The 17,564-nt window shown below is 36.3% G+C and overlaps 1 protein-coding gene across 6 annotated transcripts in view; it reads left to right on the top strand.

Annotated features, from left to right (window-relative positions):
- Bicd1 (BICD cargo adaptor 1) overlaps positions 1-17,564 on the top strand; it is a 188,755-nt gene that overhangs the window by 153,371 nt on the left and 17,820 nt on the right. The window contains exon 8 of one of the 6 annotated variants that reach the window (XM_028892396.2): positions 15,045-15,053. The exons of the other annotated variants lie outside the window; for them this stretch is intronic. Coding sequence (XP_028748229.1) covers positions 15,045-15,053 — 9 coding nt within the window. The remainder of the gene's footprint in view (positions 1-15,044; positions 15,054-17,564) is intronic. 6 annotated transcript variants of the gene reach the window in all.

Here is a 17,564-nt window from a genome sequence, read left to right as displayed (position 1 = left end):
TGGTAGCCCAGGCTGGCCTCGAACTCACAAAGATCCGCCTGCCTCTGCCTCCCGAGTGCTGGGATTAAAGGCGTGCACCACCACCGCCCGGCCTTAATTATTGTATCTTTTTAATAAATTTTTTAAATTAATTTTACATACCAACCACAGATTGCCCCTCTCACCCCTCTTCCCACTTCCCCTCAGCCTCCCCCACCCTGGCCCATCCCTCCTCCCCTCCTCCAAAAGGGTAAGACCTCCCATGAGGAGTCAGCAAATCCTGGTACATTCAGTTGAGGCAGGACCAAGCCCCTCCCCCTTGCAAGGGTGAGCAAGGCGTTCCACCATATGTAATGGGCTCCAGAAAGCCAGCTCATACACCAGGGATAGATCCTGACCCCACTGCCAGGGGTCCTTCAAACAGACCAAGCTACACAGCAGTCTCCTGTATACAGAGGGCTAGTCCGGTCCCATGCAGGTTCCACAGCTGTTGATCTAAAGTTCATTAGTTCCTACAAGCTTGGTTCAGTTGTCTCTGTAGATTTTCCCATCATGCTCTTGACTCCCCTTGCTCATATAATCCCCCTTCCCTCTCTTGGACTAGAATCCTGGACCTTGGGGAACACTCCTCCACTGTTGGTGGGAGTGCAAACTTGTACAACTGTAGCTTGAGTTTTTCTGCCTTGCCCACAGTCAGGACAAATCTCTGTCACCCGCCAGTCCCACAGCCGCTCAGACCCAACCAAGTAAACACAGAGACTTATATTGCTTACAAACTGTATGGCCGTGGCAGGCTTCTTGTTAACTATTCTTATATCTTAAAGTAACGCATTTCTACAAATCTATACCTCGCCACGTGGCTGGTGGCTTATCGGCGTCTTCACATGCTGCTGGTCATGGCGGCGGCTGCAGCCAGTCCCTTCTGCCTTCCTGTCCTTTTATTTCTCCTCTCTGTTAGTCCCGCCTATCCTTCCTGCCTAGCCACAGCCGATCAGGTTTTATTTATTGATCAATCAGAACAACTTGACATACAGACCATCCCCCAGCACAGCCAAGTGCAGACCATCTCAAACACCTGCACTCAGGCCCATGGTCCTAATCATCCTCTATACGGACCTGCTGGGTAACGCCACAAAGAACCCAAGAAGGGCTCCCACAGGACATACAGATCATCCCACAGCATACAACCACTTTGGAAATCAGTATGGTGACTTCTCAGAAAATTGGGAATCAATGTACCTCAGGAGCCAATGATATCACTCTTGGGCATATACCCAAGAGATGCCCAATCATACCACAAGGACACTTGCTCAGTTTTGTTCATGGCAGCATTATTCAAAATAGCCAGAACCTGAAAACAACCTAGATGCCCCTCAACCAAAGAATGGATAAAGAAAATGTGGTACATTTATACAATGGAGTACTACTCAGCAGTAAAAACAATGGCATAATGAAATTTGCAGGCAAATAGATGGAACTAGAAAAATTTCATCCTGAGTGAGGTAACCCAGATTCAGAAAGACAAACATGGTATGTACTCACTCATAAGTAGATACTAGATGTAAAGCAAAGGATAATCAGACTACAACTCACAGCTCTAGAGAAGCTAGGAAACAAGGAGGACCCTAAGAGGGATGCATGGATTGCCTTGGGAAGGGGAAACAAATGAGATATCCATGAGTAATTATTGTTTCTGTCAAAATTTATTTTTATTATTTTAAAATTATGTGTATCTATATGTATGCACAAGGGTGTAGGTGCCCTTGGAGGTCAGAAGAGGGCATTGGATCCCCTGGAGCTGGAGTTTCTGATGGTTGTGAGCCTCCCAACAAGGATGCTGGGAACAGAGCTTAGGTACTCTAAAAGAACAGTATGAACTTTTAACTACTAAGCCATCTCGCTATTCCTTTTTATTTCATATTCTATCATCACATCAATTATTCTTTCCACTCTTATCCATTATTTTGTGTATATAGGATCCTGCTTGGCATAGCTTCATGTTTTCAACTTCTCATCCTTTTGGTCTTGGGCTTAGAAGTAAGATGATAGGTTAAAGGTTGAATATCTTTATGGTTTTTGTTCTGTTTTGGTGTTGCTTTAGAAAAGTTGTATTATTATCCTATCTGGCCTATGAAACTTTCCACACATTCTAAATATTTCTAATTCTTTACATACTCTATAATACCTTCAGCCTTAAGATACTTAGCATACATGGGTGAAAGTACCACATTGTCTTAAATTCTTTAGTTTTGAGAAACCAGAAAAAATATTTAGATATGAGTACTATATACAAGATGAAAGCTATAAATACTATGGAATTCAGAATTATCAATAGATCTAAAAGTTGCTTTCATGAAAACTTAGCTTATTGATCAACTTTGTATTTCTAGCCATTTATTTGTAGTTAAAATAATGGTAGAGGAAAGAAAGTAAATTGTTATAGCCTGAGGAATAATTTCTATTACATATCATGAAACCAACCAATTTACTTGTATATTTATTAATAATTTCTTATTTATGTATATGAGTGTTCCACCTACATATATGTCTACATGCATACCTAATATAGGCCTTGAAGCTAGAAGAGGGGTTCATCTTCCCTGTTACTAGAGTTACAGATAATTGTGAGCTGCCAGGTGGATACAGGGAATCAAAACCTGGTCCTATGGTAGATCAGCCATCTACCTATCCCCAAAATCAACCAGTTTAAGCTTTAATAAATTCTTATCAGATGACTATTTTCTAAAAGGTTCTAGTAATGAAATTACTATAGAAATTGATTAATCATACACACCAAGCATAGTTTCTAGAAATATCTACTTTATTGACAATATGTATTAATTTTATTAATATGAAATATTGTTTGAGTCATATTTATTTAGTTTTATTTATGGCTTTAGTATAAATTATTGACTATTATAAAAATTTCTGACAGATAACAATATATATTAATCATTTTTAAGGGGAAGTTCCCTATTTTAGAATTTTTTGATAATCATTTTGTAAAATACATGTATAACATATTTTATTTTAATAAACAAATAAAGATGTTTATTTTTCTGTTGAGGATTCTTGATGTAATTATATAAATAAAAGTGAAATTAATACTTTTTTATCCTTAGGTTGAGAAATTGAGAGATAGAGCTCACTTAAAAATTTAAGATAGAGAACATGAAATGTTTTTGCCTTCTATAATAAACACATAAAAAACATACTTAATAAGTTCATTTTTATGAGATGGTCAGCATACAATCCCACCTTCTTTTTTATTATTAATTAATTTTTTCCAGCCCCATCACAGTTTCCCTTTCCCCAACCTCTCCTCTCCCCCAACCCCCCAATCCCTTCCTCTTCAGGAAAGGGCAGGCCTCCCATGTATATCAGCTAGCCATGGCATATCAAGTCGCAGTAAGACTAGGCACCGCCTCTCCTATTAATTCTGGAAAAGGCAACTCAGTAAGGGAAAGGGTCCCAAAAGCTGATAACAGAGTCAGAGACAGCTCCCACTGGTAGGAGTCCCACAGGAAGAACAAGCTACACATTTGTAATATATATGCAGAAGGCCTAGTGACCTAGGCCATGCAAGTTCTCTGGCTAGCAGTTCTGTCTCTGTGATCCCCTATGAGCCCAAGTTAGTTGGTTCTGTGGGTTTTCTTGTGCTCTCCTTGGCCCCTTTGGCTCCCACAATCCTTCTACCCTGTTTCTCACAGGATTCTCTGAGGTCCATCTAATGTTTGGCTGTGGATCTCTGCATCTGTTTCCATCAGTTGCTGGGTGAAGCCTCTCGGCTGACAATTAGGCTAGGCAGCAGTTTATGAGTATAGCAGAATATCACTAGGAATCATTTCATTGACTTTTTTTTTTTTTTTGCCAGTCATGTTTGGTTCTATCCTAGTTCTCTGAACTGTCCAACTTCTTGGTCCTGGCCCTCCAGGCAGTGTCAGGGGTAGTCTCAAGCTGGACCAGTCATTGGCTCTATGTCTCCCATTGCTAGGAGTCTTAGATAGGATCATCCTCATAAATTCGTGGGAGTTTCCATTGCCCTAGTTTTCTAGCTCATCTCAGAGATTCCCCCATTCCAGTTGTCTTTCCCAGGACACTCTCCCTCCATCCTCCCCCTACCTAATCCCTTCTGTTCCCATGCCTACCTCCTCCATCCAGATACACCCCCATTCACCTGTGATGTCTATTCTATTTTCCCTTCACAGTGAGATTCATGTGTCCCTCTTGAGCCCTTCTTGTTACTTATCTTCTTTGGATCTTTGGATTGTAGCATGTCCATCCTTTACTTTACGGCTAATATTACCTATAAGTGAGTACATACCATGTGTGTCTTTCTGAGTCTGGGTAACCTCACTTGGAATGATATTTCTAGCTCCATCCATTTTCTGGCAAATTTCATGGTGTCAATGTTTTTAACAGCTGAGTAATACTCCATTGTGTAAATGTACAACACTTTATTTATTCCTCAGTTGGTGGACATCTAGGTTGTTTCCAGTTTCTGGCTACTATGAATAATGCTACTATCAGCATAATTGAAGAGGTGTCCTGATAGTATGGTAGAGCATCCTTTGGGTATATGCCCAGGAGTGGTACAGCTGGGTCTGGAGATAGGTTGATTCCCAATTTTCTGAGAAACAGCCATATAGATTTCCAAAGTGGCTGTACAAATTTGCACTCTCACTTGCAATGGAAGAGTATTCCCCTTATTCCACATCCTCACCAGCATGAGCTGTCACCTATGCTTTTGATCTTAGCCATTCTGACAGGTAAGATGGAATCTCAGAGTTGTTTTGATTTGCATTTCTCTGATGGCTAAGGATGTTGAACATTTCTTTAAGTGCTTCTTGACTGTTTGAGATTCCTCTGTTGAGAATTCTCTGTTTAGTTCTATACCTCCATTTTTAAAATTAGATTATTTGCTTTGCTGATGTCTAGTTTCTTGAGTTCTTTATATATTTTGGAAATCACCCCTCTGTCAGATGTGGGGTTGGTGAAGATATTTTCCCATCCTGTAGGCTGCCATTTTGTCCTTTTGATGTTGTCCTTTGCCTTACAGAAGCTTTTCAGTTTCATGAGGTCCCATTTATTACTTGCTTATCTTAGAGTCTGCATGACTGGTGTTTTGTTCAGGAAGTTGTCTCCTGTGCCAATGTGTTCAAGGCTATCCCCCACTTTCTCTTCTCTTGGGTTAAGTGTATCTGATTTTATGTTGATGTCTTTGATCCACTTGGACTTGAGTTTTGGGTCTGATCCTTTTGGGAGGAATTCCCCCTCCACCCCCAAGTTTTGGGAAAGAATTCTGGCCCTGCCTGTGACTTTAGTTCAGCCATTACTGAGTCAGTCTCCAAAATCTCATAGTTTCTCATAGTGGCAGTTGACTTTCTGTTAATTTCTAAGATATTTATATTAATTTATGTGTATAGATGTTGTACATGCATATATGTAAGTGCACCATACGTATGCAGTGCCCAAGAAGCCAGAATAGGGTGTCAGATCCCCTGGAATAGAATCTAGTTACAGACTATTGTGAGATGCCATATGATTGCTGAGAACCAGACCCAGATCCTCTTGCAAGAGCAGCAACTAGTACTAACTGCTGATCCCTTCATTCCAGCCCCTTAACTTCTTGTTCTTGATATTATGAATCTCCTGGCACATACTCACATGTGCCCCACCCAATGCTCTGTTACCAGCTAAGTTGAGAAGTGATTCTCAATTTTGATGAGATTGAATCAAAATGGATTCTGTGGTGAAAGAAGTTTATAATCAGACAGCAGATGTAGATCTCCATAAATTACCAGTTATTCCATATTGATGCCCTAGCTAGTAGTTAGGCCTAACTAGTGATAATAGCAACTATCTTACCATTTAATCATTAAATAAAACCAGCCCACCAGTATATATAAGGAATTAACACATTTCACAAGTAATAGATACCATTTTTGTATTAAGTACCTGATTTTGCAGTACTTTTACAAGATGAATAACAAATTCCAAACGTTAAAAGCAATTTTCTACTCTGTTCTTGAATTAATAACCTAAGCAGTTTTGTGTTTATGCTGTTTTCCACAGAATTTTTTCCTTAGCTGCTTTGCTTTTTTACATTATTTTGAGTGTCATCATTGCTGTGTCCCTCCCTCTCTCTGTCTTGTCTTTCTCTTGCTTCTTTGACAGCATTTATGGGCTAATGTGAGAGAACAGTGTTGTTCTCAAAACTGATTTTTGTTCTGTAATATTTTGTACTTTGCTGATTTGAAAATCAGCTCACCAAAACACATTATCCTTAGACATGCAGCCACTGCTTTAGCTCTGTAGTCAACATATGCACATTTTTACAGTAAAAATTGTCTTTTACATTTCACTATGTTCAAACAACTAGCCCATTTTTCTGTTATGTTACAAACCTTATGTTATTAACCTTGTACCAAAACCATGTTTCTTTTATTAATCTATTTGTTCACTCATTCTTCAAAATGTAACAAAATTATCTGGTATGTGTCAGGTACTTTTCTTGGCTTTTGATATATAGTAGTATTTAAAGCAGTCATCACAGTTGTTTTTCATTAAAATCAAAATAGGGAGATAGGCAGGCAAACAAATAATGATTAAGTTAATAGATATTCTTATAATAAAAAAGAAAATTAGAAATATTAGTGATATTTTCTCACAAGAGACACTATGTATGTATGTATGTATGTATGTATGTATGTATGTATATATTGCCTAGACTTTAATAAGGAGAGACTAGGTATGCAGTAGTAAGAAGGGAAGTAGAGATGCAGATGTGGGCAGTATAGGAGTGCAGGTGTGGGCAATGAGAAAACAGGCAGTGAGTAGGCAGAAGTGCAGATCAATGAGAACAGAGAGGGGATCGATTGTACAAAGCCATGAGCATTTGGTTAGAACTTGGTCAGGAGTTGAAATGATGGAAAAGACTGGAAGGGATTAGAAAACAGAGGTCTTGATGGATGTAAACAGACTATATGCCTTAGGTTCTGATAACAGGCTTATTTTTATTTTTGTTTTTAACCTGTAGTTTTATTTTATATGTGTAAGTGTTCTGCCTGCATATATAACTGTGTTCCATGTGCATGATGGAGAGGCCAAAAGAAGTCTTTGACTTCACTAGGGCAGACAGTTGTGAACCATCTTGTGGGTGTTGGGAATCGAACTGGGTCTTCTAGAAAAGCAACCAGTGCTCTTAACCACTGAGCCATCTCTCCAGTACCACAGCTAACAGTTTTAAAAATAGGACCATGTACTCATTATATAAAGCAATCAGGATGTCATCTGAGTGATGAATAGGTTGAATGTGTGTAACACCTGAGTAAAGAAGCAAGTTTGGTTACAAAGTGAAATTTAGTGAGTCCTTTGTGCATACAGCCTGTTTTTATTGCCTCTGCCCCTTCATCCTTCTTATTTTGTATGCGAAAAGACCTTGGTGAACATTACTTAACTCTGTTTCCTCAACTAACAGTCTTAGTAGTTTGTTCTTCACACATTTATTTTTTTTATAGAGACCTTTCTATTTATGTGTTTTCCTCTTCTATCACTGTCCTGCATTTCCTTGACATAGTGGAAATAGTAATTCTGTTTAAATTTGTGGTCTCTCTTCATCTTCTTTTTGGATGAGAGAACTCTGGGCCTAGTGCATGTTAAATGTATTCTCTACCATTGAACTATACCCTCAGCTCAAACTTTTAACCTTTTAAAGTTGTGGTTTTTTTTAGTTTGCACAGAGTTCTTCCTGTAGATGATGGCTTAGGCATTGCATGTCTATGTTTTTGTATTTGCCAACACAAAGGTTAATTCAAAATACTAATTCACTCATAGCAGATAATGGAACACTTGCCTAGCATTCTCAAGGCTTCAGATTTATCTCTACAAAATTACCAGCCATGCTTTGAAAAGCTATTTCTTTCTATCTTGTCCCAATATAGTACACAATTAAAAATCAATTCAGTTTTCAAATTGTAGTGAGTCACAAATGGTGTGCATGATATGTTTTTACACTTTGAGGGTTAATGATGAGAAATTTCATTGTAGGAGAGTATAATACTTTCAGTGTCTCCTTTTTTAAGTATTTCTTTGGAAATTTTGCTTCTATGGGAAATCTTTTAGCATAGAATAATCTTGAATTGTACGTTCCTGTGCAATATTAAGTAAGATTATTGTCTGACACATAGATTCTGTTTCTCACTCTAATGGCAGACAACTAATAGAATACTGGAAAAATACAGTAGTTTGTTTCTCTAGGTATTTCTATATTTTTCATATCTAATGAATATCAAATATCCTCAAATTTAGCCTGATGTTTTTAACAATTTGCTTCACAAGAATGTTTTCAAACTTTCAGGCTGGGGAAATGGTTCCATAGGCAACGTGCTTGCAGTATAAGAATGAGGGCCTGACCTGGGATTCCCCAGAGCACACGTAAGAAGCAGGCATGGTAGTACACTTCTGTATCCTCAGTGCTGTGGGGAAGGGCAGAGATAGTGGATCCTGAGGACTGGCTGCCAGTCAGCCTAGCAAAAATGGAGAGCTCCAGATTCAATGAGAGAGCCTGTATCCAACTCTCTTCCCTTGAGGAACATTAACTTCTGTACATACACATGTATTGGCAAGTGTACCCACACACATATAAGAATACCACACACATACACAATAAATAAAAAATATTTTTAAATTCTAAGATTTCAATCCTTTTATTTTCTTGCAAAGGGTGTAAACTATATGTATCATATGCATCAGTTTTACCATCATACACATAGGAGTTAACACTATGAAGTCTTTTCTGGTATCATCCACTGGAACGAACCAGCAACTTTGTCATTTGTGCCCACATCGGACTGCTTTCTCTTGTTTGCTCCTTGTGGGTCTGAAACTCTGATCTTTGAATCTCAGGATTGCACACGTACCTGGAATACCTGAAGTACCAGAAACTCAGGATCGCACAAGTGTCCTGAGTCACACAGTAGATACTGTGTTGAATAATATGGGTATTAATTGTGTACAATATCTCAAGATAGTTTATTTTTGTTAGCTATACATGAAGTTATCCTGATATATAATATAATGTATTTCAGATATAGCTTACTATAGATGATTAATTAAAAGCTATTTAGCAGCTGGGCAGCGGTGGTGCACATCTTTAATCCTAGCACTCGGGAAGGAGAGCCAGGCGGATCTCTGTGAGTTTGAGGCTAGCCTGGTCTACAGAGCAGGATCCAGGACAGGCACCAAAACTACACAGTGAAACCCTGTCTCGAAAAAGTTCCCCCAAAAGAAAAGCTATTTGGCAATTTTCCAGTTTTATTTCTTTATGTAGAAAGTAGTCCTTTCTACTACCACCCAACTCTTTTATCTTTCTAGAAGCATTCTATACATATGCAAGCAATTACATATAAATATCTACATTTATAAATACAAATGTATATTTATATATTTATTATTAACGGCATTGGTACAACCATAAACATGGTTATGCATGCTGTTTTTCATATTATATCTCCCTCTTTCATATCAACTCGTCTTTTTGTTTATTTTTAGCCATAGGAAAATATCAAAGGGAAGAAAAATCTTGAAGAAAGCTTTAAATATTTCCCTGTGTAAAATTGGAGTATTTCTTCCCAAATGACAAAAATTATAGCTGTCAGACTGTGCAACCTTTAGACTAGAGCTATCAATATTAGCAAAATGTATACTTTTAAATTTTGTAGTAGGCACATTAGAAAAATAAGAAGTAATTCATCTTAACTTTAACAGTATATATTTACCATAGTCATCATAGTATTTCAATAGGAGATTCCACTGTCTTGTTTCTCAGTCTTTGAAATTTAGTGTCTCCTGTGTACTTACAGCACATCTTGGTTTGAACCAGCCATGTGCCAACTCTCCAGTAGCATTGTGTACAGTTTGAGACTTTATTTCCTGTACTTTTGATTAACAGAATTTCTGAATGTAAATGTAACTTTTGTTTTTCAATGTGTTTTTGTGGCTTGCTTAAAACTTAATATGTATACCAGGCTGACCTCAAACCCATAGACATTTACCTGCCTGTGCCTCTGGAGTGCTGGAAACACCAAGCTCAGCTAATTGTAACTTTTGATAACTAATATCTTTCTGGTTTTGCGTGTGTGTGTGTGTGTGTGTGTGTGTGTGTGTGTGTGTGTGTGTGTGTGTCTGCGTATGGTTTTTCAAGACATGATTTCTCTGTGTAACAGCTCCAGCTGTCCTGGAACTCACCTTTGTAGCCAGGCTGACCTCAAACTCAGATATCACCCACCTCTGCCTCCAAGTGCTGGGATTAAAAGTGTATGTCACCACCACCTGGCTTAATATTTAATTTTAAAAATAATACTTAAGATGGTTTATAATTTGTCTTTGAAATTGAACTATTGGATCAGTTATTTCCTGCTGCATATGAGTCTTCATTCCCCCCCCCACTCTGGTTTATAGTATTGCTTTGCCATATACATTAAATGTTTGCATATCCTTTTCTACCTTTTGTGTTACTAAATCTCATTTGCATTATAGGAACTTAATTCCTGATGTTTACATAGATGCTAAAAAGATGTATTCTTTAATGGTTTTTAGAATATTAAAATAGTTTTTTAAAAAATGGTATAACCGTCAAATTGGGGAAAGGCTGTATTTCTTATTTTAGGCAGGGAGCAACTTAAAAATGTTCAAAGTACATCTTGTCATTTTTAAATGACACTATATAGACTGAAAGTATACCAATCTCTTTCAAGGTAAGTTCTTAGTGCGTTCCTTCTTCCCAGAATGAAAGAAAAGATAAGGACAATACTGAGTAAACCATTCCTTACCTTAAAGTGGATCCAGTTAACAAATAAGGCAGTGATGGAACATCTGATAACCACAGTTCTGTCACTCTTGATATTTTATTTTATTTTTGTTTACTACTACTTTTTGTCAGATATCCCTCTCCAGAGGTTGCATTTTTTAATATTCCATGTTCAGAATATGAGCTTTATAAGTGAAATGAACTATGATAGAAGGATATAATTCCTTAATTACTGGAGAGACCAATACGAAAATTAACTCCACATCAGGAGTTTGCACAGAACATTAGATTATACTTTTTAGTCTATGATATTTACTATTACCATACAATTTAAAGTTTAAAATTTTAAATCATATTAAAATTTTACTAAACCCATGAAAATTGTGATTTCCTTATTTAAGTCTTTAAAGAAAAGAGTGAAATGTATCCACTAAAAATGAAAAAAGCACATTTTTAAAATATTCTTAATTGTTTCATATTTAGAGAGCAAATGAGTGATTAAGGTGTACTTATATTCACCAAAGTCTACCCACATCATGCTGAAAATCAAGGCCCCTAGAATGAGACTGTGTCTAGAGGGTCACTATCTAGAAGAGATACCCTGTGACATATATCAGGCTCAGGAAATCTCAGTCAGTGACTCCTGTCATCTCTACTTCCTGATTCACCAAAAAACAAAACAAAACAACAACAACAACAACAAAAAACAACTATCAACCAGGAGACACAAAGCCCCAAAGAGACATTTTTAGAGTTTGTTCCAGATCACAGATTCTGTTTTAAATTTACTGAAATGACAACCTCTAGTAATAAGAAACTAGTACAAATACAGTCTGAAACTATTAAACATTTTATACTGCTGCCTTTTTCCTGTTTGTACTCACCACTTTCAAGTCAGAGAACAGTCTTTATTCTAAATTGCAGTTAATTGCTTACCTGTAGCTCCTGACCTTTAGTTTTTCTGGTATCTTTTGTGCCAGGGGTGTTGATACTACAGTGTTTTGCCCTTGGTATTGCTTTCATTCCAAAGGTCTGCTTGCAAAGAAGAGTTCTGGTGGCTAGCTATACCATTCCCCACTATATTTCATAAGGAAATGGCCATCAATACCTTCCATGCTATTAAATTATTTTATACTATTCAATTTAGTCTGATGCACTCATCACTTATAGTCTGCTGTTTGTTCTTATGTCATGTTGTAACACTATTTATTGAAAAAAAACCTTGAGGCTATATGGCTTTATCTGAGTTTTTATATGCAACATGTACCTTGAAGAGGGTCCTTTTCTATCTGAGAAAACATACTAAGAGAAAGCTGTAGTTGGTACCAAAAGAAGCCATTCTGTAGGATAACTAGCTGTTTCTTCTGTCTGTCTAGGCCCATATACATAAAAGAGATACACAGTGAAAAAATCATTAAGGGACTTCTACCAGTGCTGAGGCTGTTGTTGTTTGAATTTGTTATTTTTCTCCATTATTGGATCTGGGGATCATTTTTAAAAATTATATTTTTCTTTTCTTATTTCCTCTCCCCTCTTTCCTTTAGGGTCTTGCATAGCCCAGGCTGGCCTCAAAATCACTATAAAAGCCAAGAAGAATGATCTTGAACTTCTGATCCTCCTGCCTCCACTTCCTCAGTTATAGAATTACATGTGTATTCCACCATGCCTTATTTATACTGTGCCAGGGATCAAACCCAAGACTTTGTGCATACTAGACAGCTAATTAAGCTGCATCATGTTTCTAAAAAGATATGTAAAATATTTCAGTACTTTATAGCATAGTTCCCAAGCAAAGGCATTATTTTAAAAGAAAAATTAAAACATTCATTTCCTAGTATATAAAACACACCCCTTTTTCCAAGTTTAAAATATATGCCAGGTATGGTGGTGTATATCTATAATTCTAGCACCTGGGAAAAAGGAAGGAGGATTCAAGTTCAAGGCCAACCTGAACTACGTAGTGAGTTAGAATGCAGTCTAGGTTATAGCAAGTCTCTGTTTAAGAAAACTTACTTATTATGAACTGGATACACAGGCAAAAAGAACAGTATTCCTGGATTCACTATGAATTCTTATAGTGTGTTAGATTTTTATTTTTGTCAAAACATTTATTATTTTAAAATGTAACTACATTTTAAATAGTGTGTAAAGACTTACAATCCAATTCATTAATGCTCTTTAGTGTTTGTCAACATAGCAGGCACCGAAAGTCCTCTGAACTATTGTATTGAGTAATGGACCTGTACATACTAATTCTAGAATTAAGGTCCCTTTTGAGTTCTGTGTAGCAGGAATCTCGCCATTTCCTCAGCTGGTCCTGTTTCCTCAGACTGGAAGCCTTTTTGTCCTCATATCCAAATGGCTCTCAGCTGAACTGTGCTGCTCAAAACCTAAAAGCTTAACCAGCCAAATGCTTCTAGTTTCTGGTCCTCACGCCTTATATACCTTTCTGCTTTTTACCACCACTCCTTGGGATTAAAGGCTGGCTTTCTGGGATTAAAGGCATGATGAGTCACCATGTCTGGCCATTTCCAATGTGGCCTTGAACTCACAGAGATCCAGAGGGATCTCTACCTCTGGAGTGCTAGGATTAAAGGTGTGAGTGCCACCATGTTCTAGCCTTTGTATCTAGTGGCTGTTCTGTCTCTGACCCCAGATAAGTTTATTAGGATGTACAATATTTTGAGGAACACAATACCACCACAGTTCTGAGTGCATTTGGTAGGGGCTACAGATATGAACATGTTGTAAAATGTGTATAGTTGTGATGCCCATGGAAGGCCTTTTCTGGCTACTTTCTATTCTTTGGTTTTCAATGATATGTTGAAAATATGGCTACATGGCATTTTTAGGTAAACTAAAGTGACCTAGGATTTCAACTTGTATAGCTAATCAACTAGAAAAGTTCATAGTGTGCTGTAGTTATAGTCATTAGAGGACTTGTAGCAACCCTGCAACCTTATGAGATTTCTCTAGCATAGCTATATGTTCCTCTTCTACACACTATCTCTTTAATCATTTGTTGATCTTGTTTAGATTTTTGTGATTTAAAGTGTTATGTTTAAAAGGTATAAGATAAAAAGGAAAAGCACACCTCAAATGATTGATTTTATTTCTTTCTTTGCTGGCTTTAAAATATTTCAAGTTGGGCTTAGAAAATTACTCAGTTGGTAAAGTTTCTGTTGTGCAAGCATGAAGACCTGAATTTGATCCCCAGAACAAGGCATGCTTGTGTATGCTTTTAAGGCAGCTTCAGGATGGAAGAGGAGTAGAGACAGGTAGATCGACCCCTGGCACTAATTGGTCAGCCAGCATAGCCAAAGCCCTAAGCTTCATATTTAGAAAGATACTACCCCCTCCACCCATAAAAGCACAAAGTCATAGAGACAGGATATAGTCAAGTCATTGCCCTTTAGTAACCACCTTTTAGCTAAAAATAATGTCAATTTTACACAGATTCTAATGTAACAATTTTGTGAAGAGTACCCATGAAAGTTAAATGTGTTTTGGCTTTAGTCATTACTGGAGTTCAGAAATTATCTTATTCATTTTTGAATTTAGATTATTATGTCCATAAATCAGATCTCCTTCGCACAGGCTGCCTCTAGAGTTTTTCCCATGTGATCATATCACTTAGCAAATATCGTTTAAAATGGGCTAGATTCTGTTACTCTTAAACAGTAACTAAAATTTTTCATTTAAATATTTATGTAAAATATATTTTGTAAGGTAGTGACCTAGACTGCCATTTTAACTGAATTCACTTTTAGTGGATGTAAAAACTGAAGGGATTTTGTTAGTTTTTTTAGTTGGAAGGGGCTTTTCTCACTCTAAAGACTTGTCTGCTGCTCTGTTGTTCACCATTTTCCAGTTTTTAAATCTAAACTGATCCCTAGTTTTTAATCCCATTTAAGATTATGTCTTACTACTAATATAAACTCAGTCTATGACCAAACTGGTCATAAGGATTGAAATTATATATATAGAATAGGAACATGTACCATTTTTTTTTTCTGGTCCTGCATTACCCAGATCCTTGGTACAGGTACCCAGTGAGTACACTGTTTAATTCATCTTGTATACCTGTTTTTGGCAGTTTGAGCAGTCTGTTCTTTATCTCCATTCATAGGATACTTTTAAAAACAGTACTGATCTTTACTCTGGGTAGGTATTTATGGAGTAAGCCATACATAATAAAATTAGAATCAGTTAAACATAATTTTTTTCTCTTTTATGCACTACTTGACATCAAAAGCAAAAAGAGGTAAGTTTGTTATAAACATGTAGGTGAACCATATTTCCCTTAATAGATTATTCCTGACTATCTTTGCCTGACTTAAATTTCCACAGATCAATAGTTTTACATCAAGAAGATTATCATTGCAAATCTTTTTTAAAATATATGTAAAAATTGGATTTTTAAAAATGCTTTTTAAACATATTGCTGTTCCTATAAATTTTGATTTAGTTTAAGTGTTAGGACATTTGGAAACACTTAATTTAGTTTGGATTATTGTTTGCCTGATAGTGTGTATTACACATTATAAGAATTCCTTTCTTAATATAAGAAAAAGAAAAACAGAACAAAAGAACACCACAACAAACCAAACCAAGAAACAGCTGATATTGGGAAAGTCTTTAATTTTGAGATACATTGAATTGCAGAAGAGGATTCGAAACTTCTCAGAACGTTCTCCAGTGCAATGATTTAAAAGAGAAGAAAATTATTAAATAAGAAAATCAAACACATTTCATTGAGTGGTATCTCATGAATTTTTCCTCATCTGATATCTATCTTTATAACTGAACTTTTTAGTGAACTTCTGGGTATAATTTGTTTAACTTATTTCTCTCTGTGTCATTGATGATGAATTAAGACATGAAATGATTATCTGGATTTGATACATGCTAAATAACTTTGCTTACCAAGAATTAACTGCCTTATTATCTTGAGTTAACTGTGCTAGCTTGCATTGCTCTTGAGAAAGTTATTTCTAAACAAAGGGTCATGTTTAAAAAGGTGTTTAATTGGTATGAGAATCTGGCAACACTGTACTTTTACCTCTTGGTGCCACTGTAAATAATTACTCTCTCTCCCTTTATCATCTATTTCTGTCATGCTCATGATTTATTCCTAAATTGTTCAGAAGCAAAAAGGTGCAGACAATTTGTTTATTTCTCTTTTGTAAGATTTGCATGGATTTTTCTATAAACATTGTTTGTTTTATTGACTAGCCATATGGCAAGTCTCATGAAAGTTTTTGTCTAATCTGTAAACAAAAAAAAATCTTCTATACTTAGCAAACAGTTTTAATACTTACCAGAGTATGATAAGCTTGTATGCTGTTGTCATTTAGAGAAGGCAGAACCAGATGCTTTTTAAAGGTTTGTTACTTTGCCTGGATATTTCAACAGTTCTGTAGTTTTTGTCCTTTGAAGAATTTTAATGCATAATAACTTTCAGACTATCAAGGACATAATGATATAATGGAGTTTGCTGTCTTGAACACTGAGTGTCTGGTGCTATAAATTAGCAGATTATACCCCAGAGAAGTTGGAAATTATGCTATCATTTTATCAGTGGCTACTTTCATAGAAACTAAAGTGTTTCTAGGATATGTGATATAATTGACAAAAAGGGATGAGATAGCCAACTCTATGTGTTTGATTATAAAATAGCAAATGGTCATAGCTACCTGTTTTTATTAGTGTTGATATACCATTAACTCATTACTGAATTTTTGAAAACATTTTACTGACTACAATTAGTATTTATGTGTTTCTATCACACCCTCTTATTTTCCCTTCTATAATATATCTATCTCAAGTTTTTCATGCTTGCCTGTTATTTCAGTTGGTGTACTTGGGAGTCCTTAAGACTACTTAAGTAGTGTACTTGATGCTTCTTTCTGTTAGTTCATGAACACACTATTAATAACTTTGTGGATTTAGTGAGGAATAATTTAGTATTGTTATTGATACATCTTAAATGATAATTTAAAAATTGTTTTCCTGACTTGTTTACAATTATCAAAAGAAAAATTAATATTACTACATTAACTTCAAGATATTTATTATTACTATTCCCTCTTTCTTATTCCTTTTGTTACAAACATATTTTGATGGCAGGAATGCTTGATTCACAAACTCTTTCTTCCTCAAGTGGATCTGTCAAACATTTACAAAGTACTCATAAAGAAAAAATTTACAGATCCTTTAAAGGAAGTGGAGTCAGTACACTAGTAAATATTTTGCATCACATTGTAAACTACTGTGGGGAAATAAGTAACCTTAAGGCAGTTACTTCCTTTGGCTGGAAGACATTCTTCAACAAAAGTTGCCAACAAAGGCTGATGGAGGCAAATGACGATGGAGTTTGAAGAAGTCAGACATTCCCTTCTGGGATGCTGGAATGCTGTCACAAACTGGATGGCTCTGAACAGTCTGAGAGAGAAGGAACATTTCAGATGGACATAAAAATAGGAGCAAAGGCTTTTGGAAATAGATTTTTTTTTTAATTAACAAATTCAAAGGCTGAAGTTTATAGGTAGCTTTTTAAGTTTTCATGAATAGACAGATATAGCTGGAAAGTAGTAAAAACTCCAGACAAATTTGACAATTTCCAGGAGACTGAAGAATGACTTGATGCTTTTGAAAATATAGCCAAGAACAGACATCTCAACTAGGGTCATCATCAGTCAACTTCTCAGCTTGACAGTCCTTTTCAATGTTTTGTCACCATGTTATTGGAGTATTTTTTTTTCCTTTGAAGAAT

This window comes from Peromyscus leucopus, chromosome 3 (assembly GCF_004664715.2).
Source record: "Peromyscus leucopus breed LL Stock chromosome 3, UCI_PerLeu_2.1, whole genome shotgun sequence".
Lineage (NCBI taxonomy): Eukaryota > Metazoa > Chordata > Mammalia > Rodentia > Cricetidae > Peromyscus > Peromyscus leucopus.
The sequence above is the reverse complement of the archived record's forward strand: the minus strand, read 5'-3'. Positions and strand labels throughout refer to the sequence as shown.